This window comes from Cydia amplana, chromosome 20, assembly GCF_948474715.1.
Source record: "Cydia amplana chromosome 20, ilCydAmpl1.1, whole genome shotgun sequence".
NCBI lineage: Eukaryota > Metazoa > Arthropoda > Insecta > Lepidoptera > Tortricidae > Cydia > Cydia amplana.
In genome coordinates this window covers 2,297,224-2,318,335 of record NC_086088.1, presented here as the reverse complement: position 1 = coordinate 2,318,335, position 21,112 = coordinate 2,297,224, and the positions used below count along the sequence as shown (strand labels likewise).

The 21,112-nt window shown below is 40.0% G+C and overlaps 1 protein-coding gene across 1 annotated transcript; it reads left to right on the top strand.

Annotated features, from left to right (window-relative positions):
• The first annotated feature begins 416 nt into the window (after window positions 1-416).
• LOC134657698 (MICOS complex subunit Mic60-like) lies at window positions 417-17,463 on the top strand. Its single transcript, XM_063513261.1, has 20 exons — window positions 417-512; window positions 941-1,030; window positions 1,821-1,942; window positions 3,303-3,493; window positions 3,540-3,668; window positions 4,413-4,475; window positions 5,462-5,610; window positions 6,874-7,000; window positions 8,160-8,323; window positions 9,223-9,348; window positions 10,661-10,733; window positions 10,925-11,025; window positions 12,503-12,613; window positions 13,661-13,778; window positions 14,205-14,342; window positions 14,720-14,823; window positions 15,824-15,925; window positions 16,306-16,400; window positions 16,584-16,762; window positions 17,435-17,463. Exons 1-19 carry the CDS (start codon window positions 480-482, stop codon window positions 16,759-16,761), a joined length of 2,214 nt encoding a protein of 737 aa, XP_063369331.1. The 5' UTR covers window positions 417-479; the 3' UTR covers window position 16,762; window positions 17,435-17,463.
• The last annotated feature ends 3,649 nt before the right edge of the window (window positions 17,464-21,112 follow it).

The following is a 21,112-nucleotide window of genomic DNA, read 5'->3' as shown; positions in this document are numbered from 1 at the left end:
CAATACACTCTTTTTTTGGGGCAGTCGTGTAAAAAACAATACACTCTTTTTTTGGGGCAGTCGTGTAAAAAGACGCAGACGGTGTGGAACTTGTGGAACAAGTGTGGAATCGCAGTGATAAGTGATAAACTGATAACAAAAGAGTTGTAGAGTTATACCGAGATAAGTCTGCAACGATTGTGATAGCACCAAAGAGTTGTATATATGATATGATAGCACACGCAGTGCAAGTGTTATTTATACGTCAATATTTCATAGAAGTTTGACGTTTAAAATAACACTTGCACTGCGTAAAGCATAGAGTTCTATATTCCTCGTCTATTCCTCTGTTTCATTCCCGTAATAGCTGGCGTGTAATTTTCTGTTAGCGTTTTGACAGTAAGTAGGTATGCCACTTACGTCACAGAATATTTCAAATATGTGTCACGTCTTTATTATATCAATGTTTCTGTAATACAAAAATAATATTTCAGCCCGATATGTTTAAGGCCATACCGTATATAGTTAAATTGGTAAGTAAACGTTTCTTTAGGTCCAGGGAAATACATTCTTACAAGTCAGTAGGGGCGCCTCAATGGTCTCATATGCTTCAGAGTTCCAACAACTCTGCATTTTGCCTGGGTCTATTTTGGAATTAAGAACCTGTTGTTTTGAAACCGAATGTTTTCACATTACACATTGTAATGGTTACAACAGTAGTAATATTGTACCTTCAGCCTTGCAGACACCGCAAGAACCCTTAAAGATGGTATGATATGTCGTGCAGAACGTGCCCCTAGGGTAGGTCACCAAATTTTATATCCGAAGGCCGCTGTCAGGCCTCCGCTTACTTTTCACGAGCCGGGTTATATGAAATTCGGCATTTTTGCGGGCGAAATATGCAGGCTCGCAGGCCGCGTCTTTTTTCTATTTTTTTATTGAATGTTTCAATACCTTTCAGCACATGTGTAAGCATGTAGACCCGCGCGTCAACCGCGTGGCCTACTTTTACCAGAACAACACTCGGCCACAGAAAACTACTTATTCGCAGGTGAGGCAAAGGTTTAGGGTTCCATTTTCGTCAGTACCTAGCTCTGTTAAAGTTAAAACCTATGCTAGTTAAATGACAGTTCGAATGCCTAAAATCTGACCACCTAATCTCGGTAATCCAACAGGTATTTTAAAATACGACACCGTACACTTATTATTTGATTTTTTTACGAATAGGTAGAAATGCACTTTTCTGCAAATAAAATGTATCCGATGTCGACAATTCGTCGAACTATTTTTTCCGGCGCGTAGCCAATTGCCAATCTGTAGCGAACGAAACGCAACTGTCGCTGTCGCACTAATATCCAAGAGTGATAGAAAGACACAGTGTTTCGTTATCGCAGCACTAGCGATTGTCATCTTGGCTTGGCACCCAGTGGACCTTATTAGTCATGAAAATCTGTTACTGGAATATACCATCAGAGGGGCTACCGCGAAAACCGAATTTCACAAATTGCGGGCATTTTTCTCCGTCACTCTAATTAGGTACCTAGATCTACTATCTTCATTGGAGTAAAAGAGAAAGATCCCCGCAATTTGCGAAATTCGGTTTTCGCGGTAGCCCCTCAGGACACACTACATGCCAGTTGCACCATTAACAATTGACAGACTGATCAACGTTACCCGGCGCGCCCCGGCGGTTTACTATGAAACTTTCCATAACAATAAAGTTTAGCGAACTCTTTAACGATGACAGACAGTTTGGTGCAACCGACCCTAAGTCGACCTCGGTGTTAATGTCATAGTTGGTAGGTAGAGGTACATTTGTAACCCATTATTCTAACACGTAGGTTCAAGTAAGGGACCCCTGTAAGCAACCTGACCCCTGCCCGCCACCGCCAAAGGACGACCGGGCTTTTTGGGGCGCTATGGCCATCCTCTTTACCATGGGCTGCTTCGGTGTATATTGCAAGTAAGTTTTTGAACGCATATAGCATAACTTTGCATACGAGTTCCGTGGAGGTGCAAGCACACACTGCTTGCCCTTAGAGTTGGTCAAAGGCGACTAACCTTTCTATAAGATGCATACACCACAGAATTTGAAACAGTTGAAATTTTCACAGATGATGTATTTCTGTTGCCGCTATAACAACAAATACTAAAAACAGAATACTTAAAATAAAGATTTAAGTGGGGCTCCCATACAACAAACGTGATTTTTGACCGAGTTAAGCAACGTCGGGCGGGGTCAGTACTTGGATGGGTGACCGTTTTTTTGCTTGTTATTTTTGCTTGTTTTGCCCTATTTTTTGTTTTTGGTGCGGAACCCTCCGTGCGCGACTCCGACTCGCACTTGGCCGGTTTTTCTTTGATGTATGACTGTATGATATCTATTTCAGTTTATAAAATAGCAGAAATCTCTAAGTAGGTATCGTAAAAGCTCTTTTCAAAGATGTGATGGCTATAAATGTCTTCATGCCCGCTTTTTATATTTCAAGGGCCCCGTACACTCAGTCACGTGTAAAATAATGTGGCCACTGGCCTTTTCACGTCATATACTAACTTACCCCAAAAACTCCGACCTATGGTTATTATTATGAGTTCTACTTGAGTGTGCTATCAGTCTTTATTATCCCTAGCTGTTATCATGGAGGAAACCAGGGGTTTGTCAATTTTCGACTCTATTTCAAAGCTTATAAGGTTTTATGTGCTGGGAAAAAGCAAGAACATTTCTTCTGAGTTATATTTTTTGTACATAGTGTTTTTCTCTTACAATGCTAGGAAGGATATAAACGAAATTGACAATATAGTCATTGCCTCTTCTGAGTACTCACGAAGAAAGTATAGGCCTCCGGCTAATAAAGCTTTTAGACCAAACTTTTTAGGCTTTGTGGGTCATGTGGGACGAATTTCTACAAGTGCGTCTAATATAGGATTACGGGGGTAGACGCATAAAGCGAGGGGGTTCTTTGAAAAAACTACAAGTAGGTATAAACACTAAACTTGTAGTAGGTCTAGGTAGGTATGTAAATGTAATATACTCGTACCTACTATTAAAAGTCTGGTACTTCTGACACAAAAATAGTTTTCGCATGTGTATCTTATCTTATACCTTTAAACGAGTAATTCTTGTATATTTATTTATTTCGGGGATCTCGGAATCGGTTCTACAGATTTCCATTTTTGCTATATGGGGGTTTTCGGGGGCGAAAAATCGATCTAGCTTGGTCTTATCTGTAAAAAACGCGCATTTTCGAGTTTTTATATATTTTCCAAGCTTTGCTCGGTCTCCCAGATATTAGACATATTGGATCTTCTTTTATTCTGCATAGGCACACGCCAGAAGCCCGCGACTGGCTCAGCATAAACGCGGCATGGTTCGACGACCTCATCGCCATCGCCTACCAGGAGAACAAGACTTACGGGGAACATGCCAAAGACTTCGTGAAGGCTATCCAGGAGTATATGAATAGGCCAGAGCCTCCGCGACTATGTGATTCGGCGGGGAAACCTATCAAGCAACGTGCGTAACTTAAAACAACACTTGGATTTTTAGGGGGTATGAATAGTCATGGCGTACCAGGAGAACAAGACTTACGGGGAACATGCCAAAGACTTCGTGAAGGCTATACAGGAGTATATGAATAGGTCAGAGCCTCCTCGACTATGTGATTCGGCGGGGAAGCCTATCAAACAACGTGAGTAACTTAGAACACTTGGCTTTTTAGGGGGTTAGGATAGTCATGGCGTACCAGGAGAACAAGACTTAAGGGGAACGTGCCAAAGACTTCGTGAAGGCTATCCAGGAGTATATGAATAGGCCAGAGCCTCCTCGCCTATGTGATTCGGCGGGGAAGCCTATCATACAACGTGAGTAACTTAGAACACTTCTTGGCTTTTTAGGGGGTTAGGATAGTCATGGCGTACGAGGAGAACAAGACATACGTAGAATATGCCAATGATTTTGCGAAGGAGTACGAATAAGTCAGAAACTCGGCTATGTTAATCAAAGTAGTTCTTTACCTACAGATGACAGGAAAACCTATTAAAAATGTGCAGTTAAGCTTGAGTCGGACTTAATATACGGAACCCTTGGAACGCCAGTATGACTCGCACTTGGCCGCAATACATCAAACTAGTTTCTATGTTGCTGGATTCGTCAATCTATAAACTCAAAACAAAAACGTCCGTTTTAACTTTGGACGCATAGATTGCATGACGAATCCAGCAACATAGAAACTAGTTTTGATGTATTCAAAAGGTACTTCAATACAAGATACGTAGCGGCCCCCTTTTCTAAATATATTTCGTTATCTTTAATCTTTAATCTTTAAATTTAAATAATCACGATTATTTAGCAGTGGCGCTAGTGTGCACGTTGATGCCCTCTTAACGATTCCATTCAATGACATTTTATAACATTATCTTGGTTTCTATTACAGCGCCAAAAGAAAAGAAGAAAGAAGCCATAGATATAGTGTGCCCTAAAAAACCAGAGGATGAAGGTAACTGCATTTTATATCTATCTATCTATACTGGGTCAACCAAATCTTCTCAGTAAATAGGAACAAAAAAAAACTATAAGTACTCATCCTTTTCTTTTGAGTGCTAGTACTAGTGTTAGACAAAGATAGTATGATTCTCTCTGTCTATGTTTGAAATCAAACAGACCTTTGACACACTATACCTATATATCTAATACCTTTAAACGAGCAATTCTTGTATATTTATTTATTTATATACCTACAACGTGTCACAAAATTCAACGATAAGCTGGCACCAGAAGATGGACCTGACTACTCGAGGAAAAAAAAAATATTGAAAAAAAAAATTGAAAAATTGTAGACATGCTCGTTAAAAATACCACTAGGGGTGTCGATTTTAATTTTTTTTTGTAATTCCCTAATAAATATTTAGAGATATATTTTTTCATTTTTTTCCTATTTACAGTACATCTTGTGCTACATTACGACACCCGGTGCTATAATAAACACATGTAACTACGTAAAGTGCCATGTGTACTGTAAAACGTTGTACGATACGCGTGCGAATAGGTAATTCGCAACCCGTGTCGATTTAAAACACATATTGGTCGTGTTTTCACATTCACCATTCGTTGCGAATTTCTTATTTTTCGCCTACTTCGTTCTATTAGTATTTTAATGCCTTTCATTATGTAGCATAGTCACATAAACTACTATTACAGAACCATTGGATCCCAAAATAACTATTATTCAAATATTAAGGTCCTACCTTCAAATGTTTAGGCTATACATTTTAACTTAGGGAATTTTCAACGTAGTTACGTAGTTAATGTGCTTATTTTCGCACCTGGGGCCCGTTTCTCAAACGCTTGTAACTTGTAACACAAACGGATGTTACTTTTTGACAGCCTTTGTTAGAAAGGGACTTCCACTTGTATTACAAGTTACAAGCTTTTGAGAAACGGGCCCTGGTGTCATAATGTAAATACTGTAAAACAAATTTTCAGGACCACTGGATCCCAAGAAATGTCCCGTAGCAATGAAGCCTGCGTCCCTGAAGACCATATGCGACATTGAGAAGTGCCTGCTCAGCACTGGGGAAGAGTGCCTCAATAACTACTGGACGGCGAAAGAGGCCTGCAGAGTGTACAATGAAGTGAGTTGTTTGATAAACGTCAGTTTTTAGGGTTCCGTACCCAAAGGGTAAAAACGGGACCCTATTACTAAGACTCCTCTGTCCGTCTGTCTGTCTGTCACCAGGCTGTATCTCATGAACCGTGATAGCTAGACAGTTGAAAATTTCACAGATGATGTATTTCTGTTGCCGCTATAACAGCACACATTTATGCATTTATGCACTCTCTTCCTGTTTTAAAAGAACATACGAGATCCAAACTGTTGATAACATAAATTATCAGTTTAAGTAGTACCTAGTATATTAGTTAGTATTATTATCTATGTTTTACTTAGTTTCTTTTCGCAACAACGCTTTTGTATCATTTGATGTTTACATGTTGAACATTATATATGAACCTCCAGGTCTTTTTTTATATAACCAATTTTTGTCGTTTTATCTATATTTTCATTTATGACTGTATGTATTCTGAACAATAAATAAATAAATAAAAATGTTAAAAAGTACGGAACCCTCAGTGGGCGAATCTGACTCGCACTTGTCCGGTTTTTTTTATAATTAGTTCTCGATATTTAGTATTCAATAGTACATACATATAGATGGTCAACCAAATCTTGTCAGTAAATAGGAACCAAAAAAACTGTACTCATCCTTTTCTTTTGGGTGCTAGTACTAGTGTAAGACAATAGTAGTTTATGCAACAGTGATATAATAAGGGTTCTTAAAATTCAAGGGTCGAAGTTACAAAACGAGACGTAGTCGAGTTTTGTAAAAAAAGACCCGAGAATTTTAAGAACCAATTATGAGCTGTTGCATACATTACTTTTTCTATGACAGCTGCAGCAAAAAAAAAAAAAAAAGAGTTATTATTAAAAAAAAAGAGTTATTATTAAAAAAAAAGAGTTATTATTAAAAAAAAAGAGTTATTATTTAAAAAAAATTGAGTTATTATTTAAAAAAAAAGAGTTATTATTGTAAATGAAAACATACCTCTTTCAATCAAGATGATCGGAACTTGTATCTTTAAAAAAAATAAAGCAGTTGTATTATACTCATAAGATGACTGCTAGCAGTCATCTTATGAGCCTATAGACAAAGCATTCAAATGACATTGCTTTAGATATCACTGTCAGTCATTTAATTGACACATTTAAGTGCTGGAGTAGAAAAAGATAGTATGAATCTCTCTGTCTATGTTTGAAATGGAACAGTCCTTTGACACACTATATTTATAGTGTAAATGACATGTTACTTTAAAAACGCATGTTTTGGCGTGTTTTCTAGTTGGTAGAAGACCACCTGACGAACTTCACGTTGGACCGGCTGAAGGCCCTTCGACCGGCGATGCTGGAACGGTTCAGGTTGCTGAACGAACACGCGTGTGCTGCTACAAAACATCTGCACACTTTAGGTGAGTATTGGTACATTCACCTGCAGTATTCAGAATTGCATTTTGGTGTAGTCACCTGTAATTCCCACTTCTGATAACGAGAAAAGATAAAGGATAACGTAAATTAAGAGCCAACAGGAGTGGTCATTTCTCCATACAAACGTACTCGACTGTTTCCTCCGTGGGTTTTGAAGCTAGAGCAATGATTTTTTCAACACAGATTAATATTGTCAATATCTGTGTCGGACCGTTTTGCTTTTTTTGATATTTTTGTTTTTTAAGGCGCTAGAGCCCTTCAAAAATGGCCAAAGTGGCCTAATTGAGTATGCCGCAATGAGAGGCGTGCTATTCAAAACTGACATCAATTAGTCAAAAAAACAAAACGGTCCGACACAGATAATGTCATAATCATTTAGATTTCCAAATTTGGTTACGATTGGTTAAGTTTTGGAGGAGGAAACAGTCGAGTACGAAACCTCGATTTTTGATATTTTTACGCAGGATTTTTCGCCTTGTCCTTATCGCACTAGTTTTAGGAGCCGCTTCCGTTAGCGAGACGGGTATATTTACCTAAAATATTTAAATCTTAGCTCCTGTTGGCTCTTAAAGATAATCAATGAACGGCACAGCTAAAACGATGCGATATTAAAATTCCATCAAACTCAGCCGTCATAAATTCATAATAGACGATCTGCGATATATGTTACTCTTCGAGGGCCTCAAAATATGTGACACGATCTTATTTGTAGAGCCATAAGAGCGTGTCACATATTTTGTGGCAACATTGTAGTGTCGTCCCCGTGTTCTTAGATTGATTTGAACGGGACGAGTCTACAATCTTGCTACTTTTTAATTAGTCAAATCAGTTTCTTGTTTCGAACTGTCATAACGCTGTTGCTACACTATGGAATTTATATAAAACCCAAGCATGTGACGTCACAATCCAAATTAAGTACCTACTATTTATCTGAAAAAATGATTCTGATTCTGATTCTATACTTCTAAACGGGTTTTAAAATAGAAATTGTGTCTATTAACCTTCTTGTGCATTATTACATGCATGGTGTTAAATAGTTTATTTTAAATACAGTCAAATACCCTATTCTGGTCGCATGATCATGGTACGTTCTCTACATCCGAATTTTACCGCACATTTATTATTAACTTAACAATGTTTCAGAGGAACTGGGCCGCATAATGGAGTGCGGCGTGAGCGCGCCGAAGGACGCCGTGGACAACACCAACGCCATGCTGAAGCAGTTCATGGCGCAGGTGAAGGCGATGCAGACCGAGTACGTGTGGGAGCAGGACCGCGCGCTCGCCGCCGACGCCAAGTGGCAATATGTATGTACTGCGTCATTTTACAGTGTAACAGGGAGTTTAGCCAAGATGACAATCGTACATAATGGAGTGCGGCGTGAGCGCGCCGAAGGACGCCGTGGACAACACCAACGCCATGCTGAAGCAGTTCATGGCGCAGGTGAAGGCGATGCAGACCGAGTACGTGTGGGAGCAGGACCGCGCGCTCGCCGCCGACGCCAAGTGGCAATATGTATGTACTGCGTCATTTTACAGTGTAACAGGGAGTTTAGCCAAGATGACAATCGTACATAATGGAGTGCGGCGTGAGCGCGCCGAAGGACGCCGTGGACAACACCAACGCCATGCTGGAGCAGTTCATGGCGCAGGTGAAGGCGATGCAGACCGAGTACGTGTGGGAGCAGGACCGCGCGCTCGCCGCCGACGCCAAGTGGCAATATGTATGTACTGCGTCATTTTACAGTGTAACAGGGAGTTTAGCCAAGATGACAATCGTACATCAACAAACTTCGATAGAAAAAATTGTTTACTTGATTCGGCTACATTTTTAACAGATTTCCTAACAGAAAGGGTCTATACCATGAATCTAGTATTTTAACTGGATCAGGCATGAGGGGTGGGGGTGAAATGACCGAACGGGATAGTCTTATGTAATAGTCAGTAGGAGTAGCAGCGAAAACGCTATTATTGTTTGTCCTTTGTCACAGTCTCACATTTTTATTTATTCTTCACCATTAATTATTAGTATGGATTATGGTGGGCAACAAGTAAATTCGACCAATCGCATTGCCTATGTTTTGTCCCTCACGGATGCACGCGTATACCACATCTATTAGGATCCTACCATCTATGGCCTATAACTCTATCTATACCAATAAATATATAGAGAGGTTAAAGTTTTTAAAACATTTTGCTTGTTTCAGGTCGAAAAACTGTTGGATCAATACATCAAAGAAAACGAAGTAATGTTCCCAGGGACAGCCTACGACAGCGAAAAACCCAACATCGTTGGCGGCACTGACCTCCTGTTGATACATACACTCAAATATGTATGTTATCTTCTTTGTTGAACCTTACGGCGTTGTTCATAATCGTCTGCTACGTTAATCAGCTGATGATCGTCGTTTGTCCCTCTCTGTGGCATAACGACAGATAGGGACAAACGACGATCATCAACTGATTAAGTTAGCAGCCGTTTATGAATAACTCTATTAATCTCCGTGGCGTAGCGAGAACCAATCTAAAACTAAAACCACATCTGCGAGGCCCTTTTCAGTGTGTTTTCCAAGGTAATAAAAAGGGTTTGCGAGGCCCCCCTAAATGTGAGGCCGGGGGTGAAGGCCCTACGCCACTGTAGGTATGTCTGAGACACAGAGTGGACACGCCATAGAATGGAAATAGGAACGTCTGCCACCTTGTAGTCTAATTCGGAAACTTAAACTTGACATTGACACTAAACTTAGTCTTCACGTCGTTAAGGGCCCACTGATTATCAGACCGCCGCGCCGGACGACATCAGCCTGTCAGTTAGAACAAAAAGTTGACAGTTCCGAACACAGACAATCCAACCTCTAGACATAGCATAGTCGCGCTACCCCCTCTGCCACACATACGGTAGCGTTACTCCATCTTCGAGTCAATCCCGTGCCGTGATTGGTCCGTGTCTTTGAACCGACCAATCACGGCACGGGATTCGCTCACCTCGTCCCCCCGCACCCCCGTATTTTTGGCAGCATCGGTTTCATGAAAGAATTGGCCTAAGCTCAGTCTAGAGGTTGGATTGTCAGTGGTTCCGAACAACTGACAGGCTGATATCGTCCGGCGGACAAATCAGTGGGCCCCTTTAAGCACGGAACTGCTTTGCTCCAAGCACGCTTCCTTGCGCGTTCGAGTCTTGTGGTGTAAATCAAAAAATTGCATTTGATATTCAAACTTTCTTCAGCTCTATAAACAAACTTCTTTGCTGTCATCTACAGTGCGTCAAACTTGCGAACACTGCACTTCTTGGCGGGTTCTTAACCTAGGGTAATAGAAAAAAAAAACAATAAATTTTGGGGGTTCCCCATACTTAGAACTGAAACTCAAATTGTTTTTTTCATCAAACCCATACGAGTCGAAGAGAATGATAAAACTAAAAAAAATATATGATGTACATTACCATGCAAACTTCCACCGAAAATTGGTTTGAACGAGATCTAGTAAGTAGTTTTTTTTTAATACGTCATAGATCCCCTAAATACGGAACCCTTCATGGGCGAGTCCGACTCGCACTTGGCCGCTTTTTATTGTTAAAAAAGTAACTGTAGGTACTTTTCGTATTCTTGTACATTCTAACTTTAACTACATTGGAGTGCATTTCAGAAAAATATGTTAGAAGCTGTGTTGAAAGCGGATTCCCAAGCTGCCTCCGAAAGAGCGGGACGAGGCGTGGCAAGTGAGTTATATATTTGACTAGTTCGGTTTTCGCGGTAGCCCCTCAGACTGGTGTTCCGAAAGGTTACTAGTTCGAATTCTGCGGAGTGGTGAATTTTTAATTATTCCTTTATTAATATATATCTAACAGATTTAGCGTGAAAACATAAAACAGATAGGCCCAGAGATTTAATTAAAATTGTCAATTTTCAGCGTTGCCACAAGATGCAAATGCTGTGAAAGCTCGTGAAGCGCTCATACTAAATGCGTATAGGAAAAAACAGGGGGAATTGGATCAATGGTATAAAATGAAGGTATTTGGAATACAATAGAAAACAGTTTATTTATATCATCATTCTTTTTCCCTTGTCTCATTCACTTGGGGTCGGCGCATCATGTCTTTCTCTTCCATACCTCTCTGTCGCCCGTCATCTCATCATTCACTCGCGTTCGTTTCATATTATCTCTCGCACAGTCCATCCACCTTTTCATCGGTTCTCCTTTCCTCGTACATCCCTCCACATTAATTCGTAATACCTTTCTCGTCACATGACTTTCATCCCTCCGCATCACATGTTTATTCATATAAGGAACACAATATATATACTTGAATATTTATACTCTGTGAGTCTGCGAACACTCACGGCTTCGTCATTTCGGTATCGTCTTGGGTCGTCCCATTCGTTTTTCGCCAAGTTCTTAAATTAGTCCTATTCTGCTTTCGTCACTCATTCTACATTGAAAGCCACCGACGATTGTGACGAATGTAGAATGAGTGACGAAATTTAAGAACTTGACGAAAAACGAATGGGACGACCCAAGATGATACCGTCATTTCGGTCATTTTTTTATAATTATCGAACCTGCTCACAAAATTTCACGAGAATTGGTTGAGGAATGAGATAGAAGAGAAAATTCGAGCATACATCATTGACTACTTATATTTATTATGTTATAGTTTGTAGCTTTCTAGTAGAGCCCGAAGGCTTATCCTATTGTCTATTGTTCAGTAAAACCGCACTTGCTACTTACCTGCAAAAAAGGGTCTTTTTTATTCTAATTTGCACCTGAGCGCAGGCTAGTCCAACGCTCAAAAAACCAGTGTAGGTGCGCTCTCCGATAACGCGCCTTTGTTACGCATCTCAATGACACATTTTAGACTGGTTCTGTAGCGTTCGACTCGCCGGCACTCAGTAACCGAAGTACTGACCACACACATCGGTACAAAATACTTATCCAATAGTTCATTTTGAATCTTATTGCAGTTTCCATAGGAGTTGTAATTCAATTACCTGGGTAAAGTGAACGAGCGATTTTTTATGCAGGTGGTTGTGGCACGTGGCACGAGCGGTTTTACTAACAATAGACAATAGGATTAGCCGTCGGGGTCTATTAGAAAGCTACAAACTACATATACTACGGACCAGTTTGTTGGTGTGCAATTTGTGCAAATCGCGTTTGTGTACAAATTTTCGCTCGGCATTTTATGAACGGGCCTATCTTTAATTTTGTAATCTTTGGCATTAATGTTACAAAAGCATTTTTGCCCCAGCCGATAAAGATAAAAGATAGTTTATTCAAGTAGGCGCATTTGCGCTTATGAACGTCTAATAAGCTACACCGGCTCCAACCCTACACTTCTGCCTCGAGAAGATTTAAATCCCCCTAAATTGGAGGAGGGTATCCCAATATGGGACCGGCAACAAAGCTGAAACAGAGACTGTTTGCTTGCGTTCGCGCGCGTTCTGTCAATAAAGTATCTAACGTAAATAATTTAATTTCTAATTACAGCTAGACTGGCAGAAAGGTGAAGTGGACAAAGCTTTGAAAAAAGCGGTGGCTGAATCAAAAGAACGACACGAGCGTCAAATGGTTATCAATCTGAAACAAAAGGAAGAGGAGGTACACATTGCTATACAGTCGCCATCAGATATATCGGAGCGGCTAAGGCTCTCACAAATATCTGAACACGCCTCTGTTGTCAGGGCGTTAGAGTGCGTGTTCAGATATTGTGAACACCTTGGCCGCTCCGATATATCTGATGTCGACTGTACAATTAAATTTTTAAATTCTATTTTATTCCCATGAAATATATGGGGATCAATGTAGACAACATTGGGGTGTTAAATAAATATTATGGAACAACCTTATAAAGGCAAATCGATCTGTCCCCACAGTAAGCTCAATAAGGCTTGTAAGATAGATAAAGATAATTATTTAAATACACAGAAAACATCCGTAATCTAGGAACGAATGTTTGTGATGAACACACAGTCCACACAGATAAATGCCCTTTACCAGGATTTGAACCCTGGACCTTTCTGCATCGACTAGGCTATAGGAGGCTGTTGAAAGTAATTCGTGCGAGTTTCCGCAGAACGTACCGTTACCAATGAGTTTCTGAATCACATTCTAAAGAACCAAACCAAATCCCAATAAGGCCTGGTTTCCTTTGCGTAGGAAGGTCAGATGGGAACACATAGCTGGTCCAAAAAGGATACATTGAAACTAGGAACCACCGCTACTTCTCGACAAAGAAATATACAGGAATTTTTTAGTGCTAGATGTGTTCAAAATGACATGGAAACGGGCTAATTCTCTTAACAATGAGGTTGTGCCGCGATATAGTTTCATTGTTTTTACCTTAAATTCCGACGTTTCAGCTGAGTTGCACTAGCTGTGGTCACGGAAAGACTGACGTCCCAGCAAACGTCAAATGACCCGAAATTAGTATATAAAAATGTTCGGGGTAGACAAAGAAATTGCAGCTACCCGTTAAACAACGAAACTATATCGCGGTAGACCCGTTTGTGTAATTAAATATGTGTACAAAACGCGAGAGTTTAGTGTTATAACGAGGTTGTGTGCAAACCATTTTAAACACACCGCCGGTTAGCATTGCTGACCAACTGCTAACTGAACATTGTGCAAAGTGTAATTTTATTCCAGGCTACAAAAAAGTTGAATAAAATGGTGGACGAAGCGGTGGAAGCGCAGAAGGCTAAGTTTGCTCGAGAGCTTAGAGACTTGTCACTGAAAGTTCAGGCTACAGAGAATAAACTAGAAGGTGTCTTTTATTTTGACGTTGATGTAGTGAACGGACCAAAATAATTATACTACCTAACTTAATAAACAGATTCGTTTGTAAAATTAAACAAGGGCGTATGAAAAATCCGTTTCTATAGGTACCGTAAAACCTTCCAACTATAGTCCAAAACTCCCAAAATAGTCCAAAATTAACTGTGGACCGTATGTAGGTGCAGTACTTATTGGACTATAGTTGGGAGGTTTTATATACGGTAGTTAACAAGTATAGTAATCCGTTAAGTCCACCGGTGGCCAAGGCTTCAGCTTAAGCGGCTAACGTCCTGACCACTAGACCACCCGGCCACGGCGGTACCCGTCCCAAATTCCCTGGTGTATGTTATTTGAAAGGCTAAGCGCCTTTGATTTGTTCCTGTAGTTGAACCTAAAATCATTCATTACCTTACAGCGCGTCTAAAAGCCGAGCGAGAAGCGAAGCGCTCTCAACAGCTGTGGTCTGCCGGGGCTTCCTTACTCGCTAAGACTAAGAAAGGAGACCCGCACGTTTGTGTGGCCAGGGAGATTAAAGCTATCGAAGCGGCTGTTGGTATGTAAACAGCGTATAATGGTCATTATCTGGGAGACTTGGCTTGGCTTTCCATTTCCCCAATTTTCTACCCGTTTTGGGCTAGTCAAATATCAATGAGATTATTGCCTAATACCCATATTAGTTATTTCAGCCGTATCTTCCGCATTTACTTAACCTTTTGGACGCCAATGACCGATATATCCGCACCGTAGGTTCAACGCCAAAGACCTATTAATCGGTCACAGACCACAGAGCAACATAGACCTACGTGCACATGCATAAAGTTCAATTTCAGTTTTGACACTTCGGTGACGTGGCGTCAGCGTGACAGTTTTTGTGTTTGACACGGCGTCGAAAAGGTTAAAAGCTTTAGCCGTATGGTGTATTACCTGCAGGTGATGGCGACAAACTCGTGTTGACTGTACTAAAATCCATACCAGAGCAAGTGCGCAAGGAAGGACTGGTGCCGGAGAGTGTACTGCGGGAACGATACCACCTGGTAAATATCTGTTTGTTTTCATCAACATTGAATTGGCGACCGGTCTGGCCTAGTGGGTAGTGACCCTGCCTGTGAAGCCGATGGTCCTAGGTTTGAATCCCGGTAAGGGCATTTATTGGTGTGATGAACACAAATATTTGTTCCTGAGTCATGGGTGTTTTCTATGTAGGTATATAAGTATGTATTTATCTATATAAGTATGTATATCGCCGCCTAGTACCCATAGTACAAGCTTTGCTTAGTTTGGGGCTAGGTTGATCTGTGTAAGATGTCTCCTAATATTTATTTCCTTCTTGTCACTGTGACAAGCAGGAAAGGAAATAGCCATCTCCAAACCGCCATATCCTCCTAAGGCCCAAGGTCCTACCTATAGTACCTATTCAGTTCTATGTAATTTAAACCATGCTCAAAACAGAGTCGCTTTTGTTTTGTTTCGTTCAATTTTCAAACAACTCAAAACCAACTCTATTTCGTTCCAGTTAGGTTCAAATTTCAGTGGCAAATTTTGGGTGTTTTGTTTGTATGGCTGGGCCTTAGGAGGATACAATCGACATGATGAAATTACTTGTTATGTGGCATGAACATTACTTAATGTAACATAATATGTGACTTTCCATCAGAATAGGGTCCTTAATGCTTATACATCTCTGATAGGTACCTATTAGTTTTTTGACGCGTGTTGTGGTTTTTGTTCCGTTTCCACCAAAACATCACTAGTTTTGGTGGAAACGGAACAAATACCATAAAATAAAAAAGTGATATATATTATACCAGCCGTAGGGTTGACTATTTTAAAGGGTTTCGCTACCTATTTATCGTAAAAAAAAATCTTATTCTGTCCCATGTGGGTCGTATACGCAACTCTTCGCTGTACAATAAGCTGCAGAGATAACTGAACCCGCCTGCGAACAAATGTCTATGCAGGGGGTCAATTATCTCTGCAGCTTACTGTACGTGTGGGGCTAATAACTAACACCAGTCAAGTTTTACGTGTGTTCAGATGGAGAAAACGGCCAAACATGTGGCCCTGGTGGAGTTAGAAGGCAGCCCGATGCCGGTCTACATCGTCTCCTGGATTCAATCTATGCTTCTCTTTATGAGGGTAACCATAATATCATTAGCTAGCTACTTACAACTAAGAAGAGAATAGCTGCCAGCAAAGATGACCAGCTAAGAACAGAAGACCGATGCCGGTCTACATCGCCTCTTGGCTTCAATCCATGTTTACAACTAAGAATAGAAGGACCACTGCACTCTAGAACGACGCCATATTGGGGTCCGGGCGAAAAAAAGGGGTGGAATATAAGGGAACCAATACATTACTATGTGGTTTTTCCTCAGAGAAGAAAGAAGAGGCTTCTCTTTGTATCATTTCAAACGCAACGAATTTAAACTTTGGTTCCAACTTTTTTGTATTAGATATACATGACATATTAGTTAGATTCTGATGTATTTTAATTACTTATAATGTATTTTTTCCAGCTATCTGGCATTCCGCAAAAGGACATTGACAATCCGATGAAATGCAAGAAAGAACTTGAGGAGTTGGATACATTCGACCGATTAAATTATGCCAGGTAGGTTATACATAATCATATTATGATTGCTGCCTTGATGGCTCGTACGCATTTAAGAGTTTACCTACATTCTGAGACCCTCAAACCGTATTTTTATTATTAGGTTAGTATGTTGCATTTCCTAAAAACTTATAAAAATTAGCAGTGCACCATTAAACGTGACAAATTTTTATTGTTACTCAGGTATTGGATAGAGCAAGGAAACCTAGCCCCAGCGCTTCGCTACGTCGAGTCGCTAGAGGGCGCCTCTCGCGTCGCCGCTGATACGTGGTACAAGGACGCTAAGACCCATCTCGAGATCAAGCAAGCTGCTGAGGCGGTCATAGCACACGCTACTGCCTTGGCCTTGCAATATACTTGAGGTTAGTTATTGTCATTATTAACCTCTTTACTAATTAATGTACTCCAAGAGTCTCCTTGCGTCGAGTCGCTAGAGGGCGCCTCTCGCGTCGCCGCTGACCCGTGGTACAAGGACGCTAAGACCCATCTCGAGATCAAGCAAGCTGCTGAGGCCGTCATAGCACACGCTACTGCGTTGGCCTTGCAATATACTTGAGGTTAGTTATTGTCATTATTTTCATGTGTTGGAGTACAAGAGCCTCTTTACTCTGCGTCGTCGCTAGAGGGCGCCTCTCGCGTCGCCGCTGATACGTGTTACAAGGACGCTAAGACCCATCTCGAGATCAAGCAAGCTGCTGAGGCCGTCATAGCACACGCTACTGCTTTGGCCTTGCAATATACTTGAGGTTAGTTATTGTCGTTATTACCAAAGAGAATAAAGTGTAGGTATAGATAGTTACTGTCATGATAAATTATGTTACCACTGCACATTTACTGCCATCTTTCGACAGAAGATTAAAACTGTTAGAACGCCATTTGACTTTGATCCTTATTCTTTCACTGATATGTGTCAATTTGTTAAATGTCCTCCCTTCGGTCGTATTTTAAAATTCTCAATTCGTTGCGAATTTCCTATTATTCGCACTTGTATATCGTAAATAACTATTTCAGTATAACAAGTTTTATTATTTCAGTATCAACGCGTGGTTTGGCAGTTTGACTAAATATAAGAAAATTGATAGTTTTTGTGAAGTTTCGATCCTAATATGACGAAATTTGAAAGATGTGGTTTTTTTTTACATACACTTTGGTATTTGGTACTGAATCGTTTGATAATTAGCTTTTTATTTTTTTGTAATGCTTTTGATATTTATTTAAAATATAGAACTGTTACAAAATGTTCGTTTTATTTACTTACTTAGTAAATTCCAATCTTAATGTTCTCTTATGACATTTTACATACGATAATTCACGACACATTGTCGTTTTCAGTATTAAGGGATATTTCACTTCCTTTAAAAAACACAAAGTAGGTACCTACCTATACGAGACGTACAGCGACATCTACTTCAGCTGTCAATCAGATTTTTTTTCTGAGACTATATCTCTTCTTTCTTCACTCAAGCGGTGGTGGCCGAGTGGATATGACGTCCGACTTTCAATCCGGAGGTCGCGGGTTCAAATCCTGGCTCGTACCAATGAGTTTTTCGGAACTTATGTACGAAATATCATTTGATATTTACCAGTCGCTTTTCGGTGAAGGAAAACATCGTGAGGAAACCTGCATACATCTGCGAAGAAATTCAAAGGTGTATGTGAAGTCCCCAATCCGCATTGGGCTAGCGTGGGGACTATAGCCCGAGCCCTCTCGCGCATGAGAGGAGGCCTGTGCCCAGCAGTGGGACGTATATAGGCTGAATTATTATTATTTATTATTATATATCTCTTCTACAGTAGCAGCAGAATCGGGCGAGGTGTTCAGAATGATCTTGACGCGACTTTATAGTAAAGAGAATAAGAGTGTGTCAACTGTCAAGGTAATTGTGAACTCGCCCGCTTAGCAACTTCTGCTGCTGACTGTACATCATGTATTTAATAAGTTAACTCTTTGGTTAACTCTACACTTCTAAAGTAAAGTGACTTTTGTGTACAATTGATATGTAAAAAAAAATATTTTCAATGTACTTTGTATTACATATCGCAGCTATACTTACTCAACCTCGTATTCTGCAACACTCATTTGATGACAAAAACACCCGTATTTCGAATGAAAGAAAACCCACATTTCCATCAAATAATTGTTGCAGATATGAGGTTGAGTAAGTATAGCGACGATATATTATTGCGTGTCTATAAACGAAGCATCAGAATTTTGCCCAAAGGAAGTTCTTACATCTTATCTTTATGCCGAAGAACCCTACTTTCCAAGAGCACGTAAACCATACGCAGTAAACGTAAAACACGTAAAAACCTAATCCCTATGCCGATTCCAGAAATTACACTCCATAATAAAAAATGTCTTTAAGGCTAAGCGACTTTGAACTTTACCCCCCACACATAAGATACATGAGCTACACAACGCGTCTGATTAATTCAGAAATCTCGTATCTCCTCCAAAGGAGTCTAGAAGTTTGCAGCTTTAAGTATTGCTGGCTAAAGTTGGAAATCCCTAGTGTCCTTGAAATGAAGTTACGAGGTTTGCAATTGTAGCTGACACACACACTTTCTCGCATCTGAAAATAGCTGAGAGCCTACCGCGAACACTTAATTCTCCGTTGCATTACATGTAATACTGCCAGAGTCCGTACTGTCACTGAGTCACTGACAGTGTCAAAACTGACATAAACGCCATCGAGAACGTAATTTACTTTCTATACATCTCGTTCGCACTAATATGCGAATACGAGCGAGATGTATAGAAAGTTAATTACGTTCTCGACGGCGTTTATGTCAGTGCCAAACTGATGGTAGCCGTACTGTTTATACCTACTGATAATGTGATAATATCAACGTAATGTACCATGTTGAAGCAAATAAATCATTCACTCACTATATCCACATGGCAAAACAATTTACACTTTAACATGTTACCACACAACCACATAGAAATGCAAGCAAAGCGTGGAATTCTAGAAATTCCAATTTTGCAGTGCAGTTGCAACCTCATTCGTTCATATTCCCTGTTTAGCAATATTATTGAAGCAAATAAATTCGATAACGCAGTACGATAACTAGCATAAACTCCATAACATAGTAACCTTACTATGTTATGGAGTTTATGCGAGTTATTGTACTGCGTAAGTTGCGTTGTAAGTTTAAATTATCCTGCAGTCTAAATTGCCCCCCCTGCACCTGCAAGGGGGCAATTTAGACTGCAGGATAATTTAAACTAATCGAAATATCTTCCATGTTTTACATTATAAACTTGAGTGTCATATATAGTTGGTCAAACCAAATTGTCAGTAAATAAGAACAAAAACGACTCATCCTTTTCTTTTGGGTGCTAGTACTAGTGTAAGACAAAGATAGTATGATTCTCTTTATCTATGTTTGAAATGAGACAGTCCTTTGACAAACTATATGTCCAGGCGGCGTATCATGGTCGCATTTTTATCACTTGTCATGCTATGCGTCACTTTCGCACTTACATATTTGTTAGAACGTGACAGCCATGGTGACAAATGATAAAGAGCCGGCCATCTTAGCCCTACAGATAGCGAAAAAATTGTGTTGTGCGTGACTCTAGTTAATAATGTAAAACGTGGAAGATATTTCGATTAGTTTAAATTACCCCGCAGTCTAAATTGCCTCCCTGTACCTTACACAGACTCCCGTTATGGACAACAGTCGTAACAGCCATTGAAAAACCATTTGAATTTGGAATTTGTTACCCTAGAATACGGTGTAAAATTTAATGATTTTTTTCAATATTTCAGATAGCTTATATGGCTGATGCGTGGCAGTATACCAACTGCGGTTCGTTAGGCAAATCTTCCGTCAAACAATTTCATCACTTCATTTGAAGCGACCTTTTTAGGGTTCCGTAGCCAAATGGCAAAAACCGGAACCCTTATAGATTCGTCATGTCTATCTGTCTGTCCGTCTGTCTGTCCGTCCGTATGTCACAGCCACTTTTCTCCGAAACTATAAGAACTATACTGTTGAAACTTGGTAAGTAGATGTATTCTGTGAACCGCATTAAGATTTTCACACAAAAATAGAAAAAAAACAATATTTTTTTGGGGTTCCCCATACTTCGAATTGAAACTCAAAATTTTTTTTTTCATCAAACCCATACGTGTGGGGTATCTATGGATAGGTCTTCAAAAATGATATTGAGGTTTCTAATATAATTTTTTTCTAAACTGAATAGTTTGCGCGAGAGACACTTCCAAAGTGGTAAAATGTGTGTCCCCCCCCTGTAACTTCTAAAATAAGAGAATGATAAAACTAAAAAAAATATACGATGTACATTACCATGTAAACTTCCACCGAAAATTGGTTTGAACGAGATCTAGTAAGTAGTTTTTTTTAATACGTCATAAATCGCCTAAATACGGAACCCTTCATGGGCGAGTCCGACTCGCACTTGGCCGCTTTTTTTCTAGAAAAAATCGCGTAAGCGACAAGCTTATGTATGATAATCAGGACCATTTCAGTTTCAAGGGAAAAATGCCACAACACAATTTGTGTGGACTGGATTAAATTCACGAAGGTATAATTCGAATAAACTCGTACGTCGTTTTTATATGTTAATGGAATTTACACCTAAAATGGAAGGAATAAGGTCGAGTTTAAAGAATGTGTGCAGGGACTTACGAGTTTGGTAAAGTAATCTATGGATATGGAAATTTGTCGCAGAGAACGTTTTA

Bases quoted from the DNA above. Each gene is read 5' to 3' on its own strand.
- LOC134657698 (XM_063513261.1), top strand. From the start codon at position 480: ATGTTTAAGGCCATACCGTATATAGTTAAATTG. The intron at 3,494-3,539 runs GTGCGTAACTTA...GGGTATGAATAG, and splicing joins GGGGAAACCTATCAAGCAAC to TCATGGCGTACCAGGAGAAC. The intron at 4,476-5,461 runs GTAACTGCATTT...ACAAATTTTCAG, and splicing joins TAAAAAACCAGAGGATGAAG to GACCACTGGATCCCAAGAAA.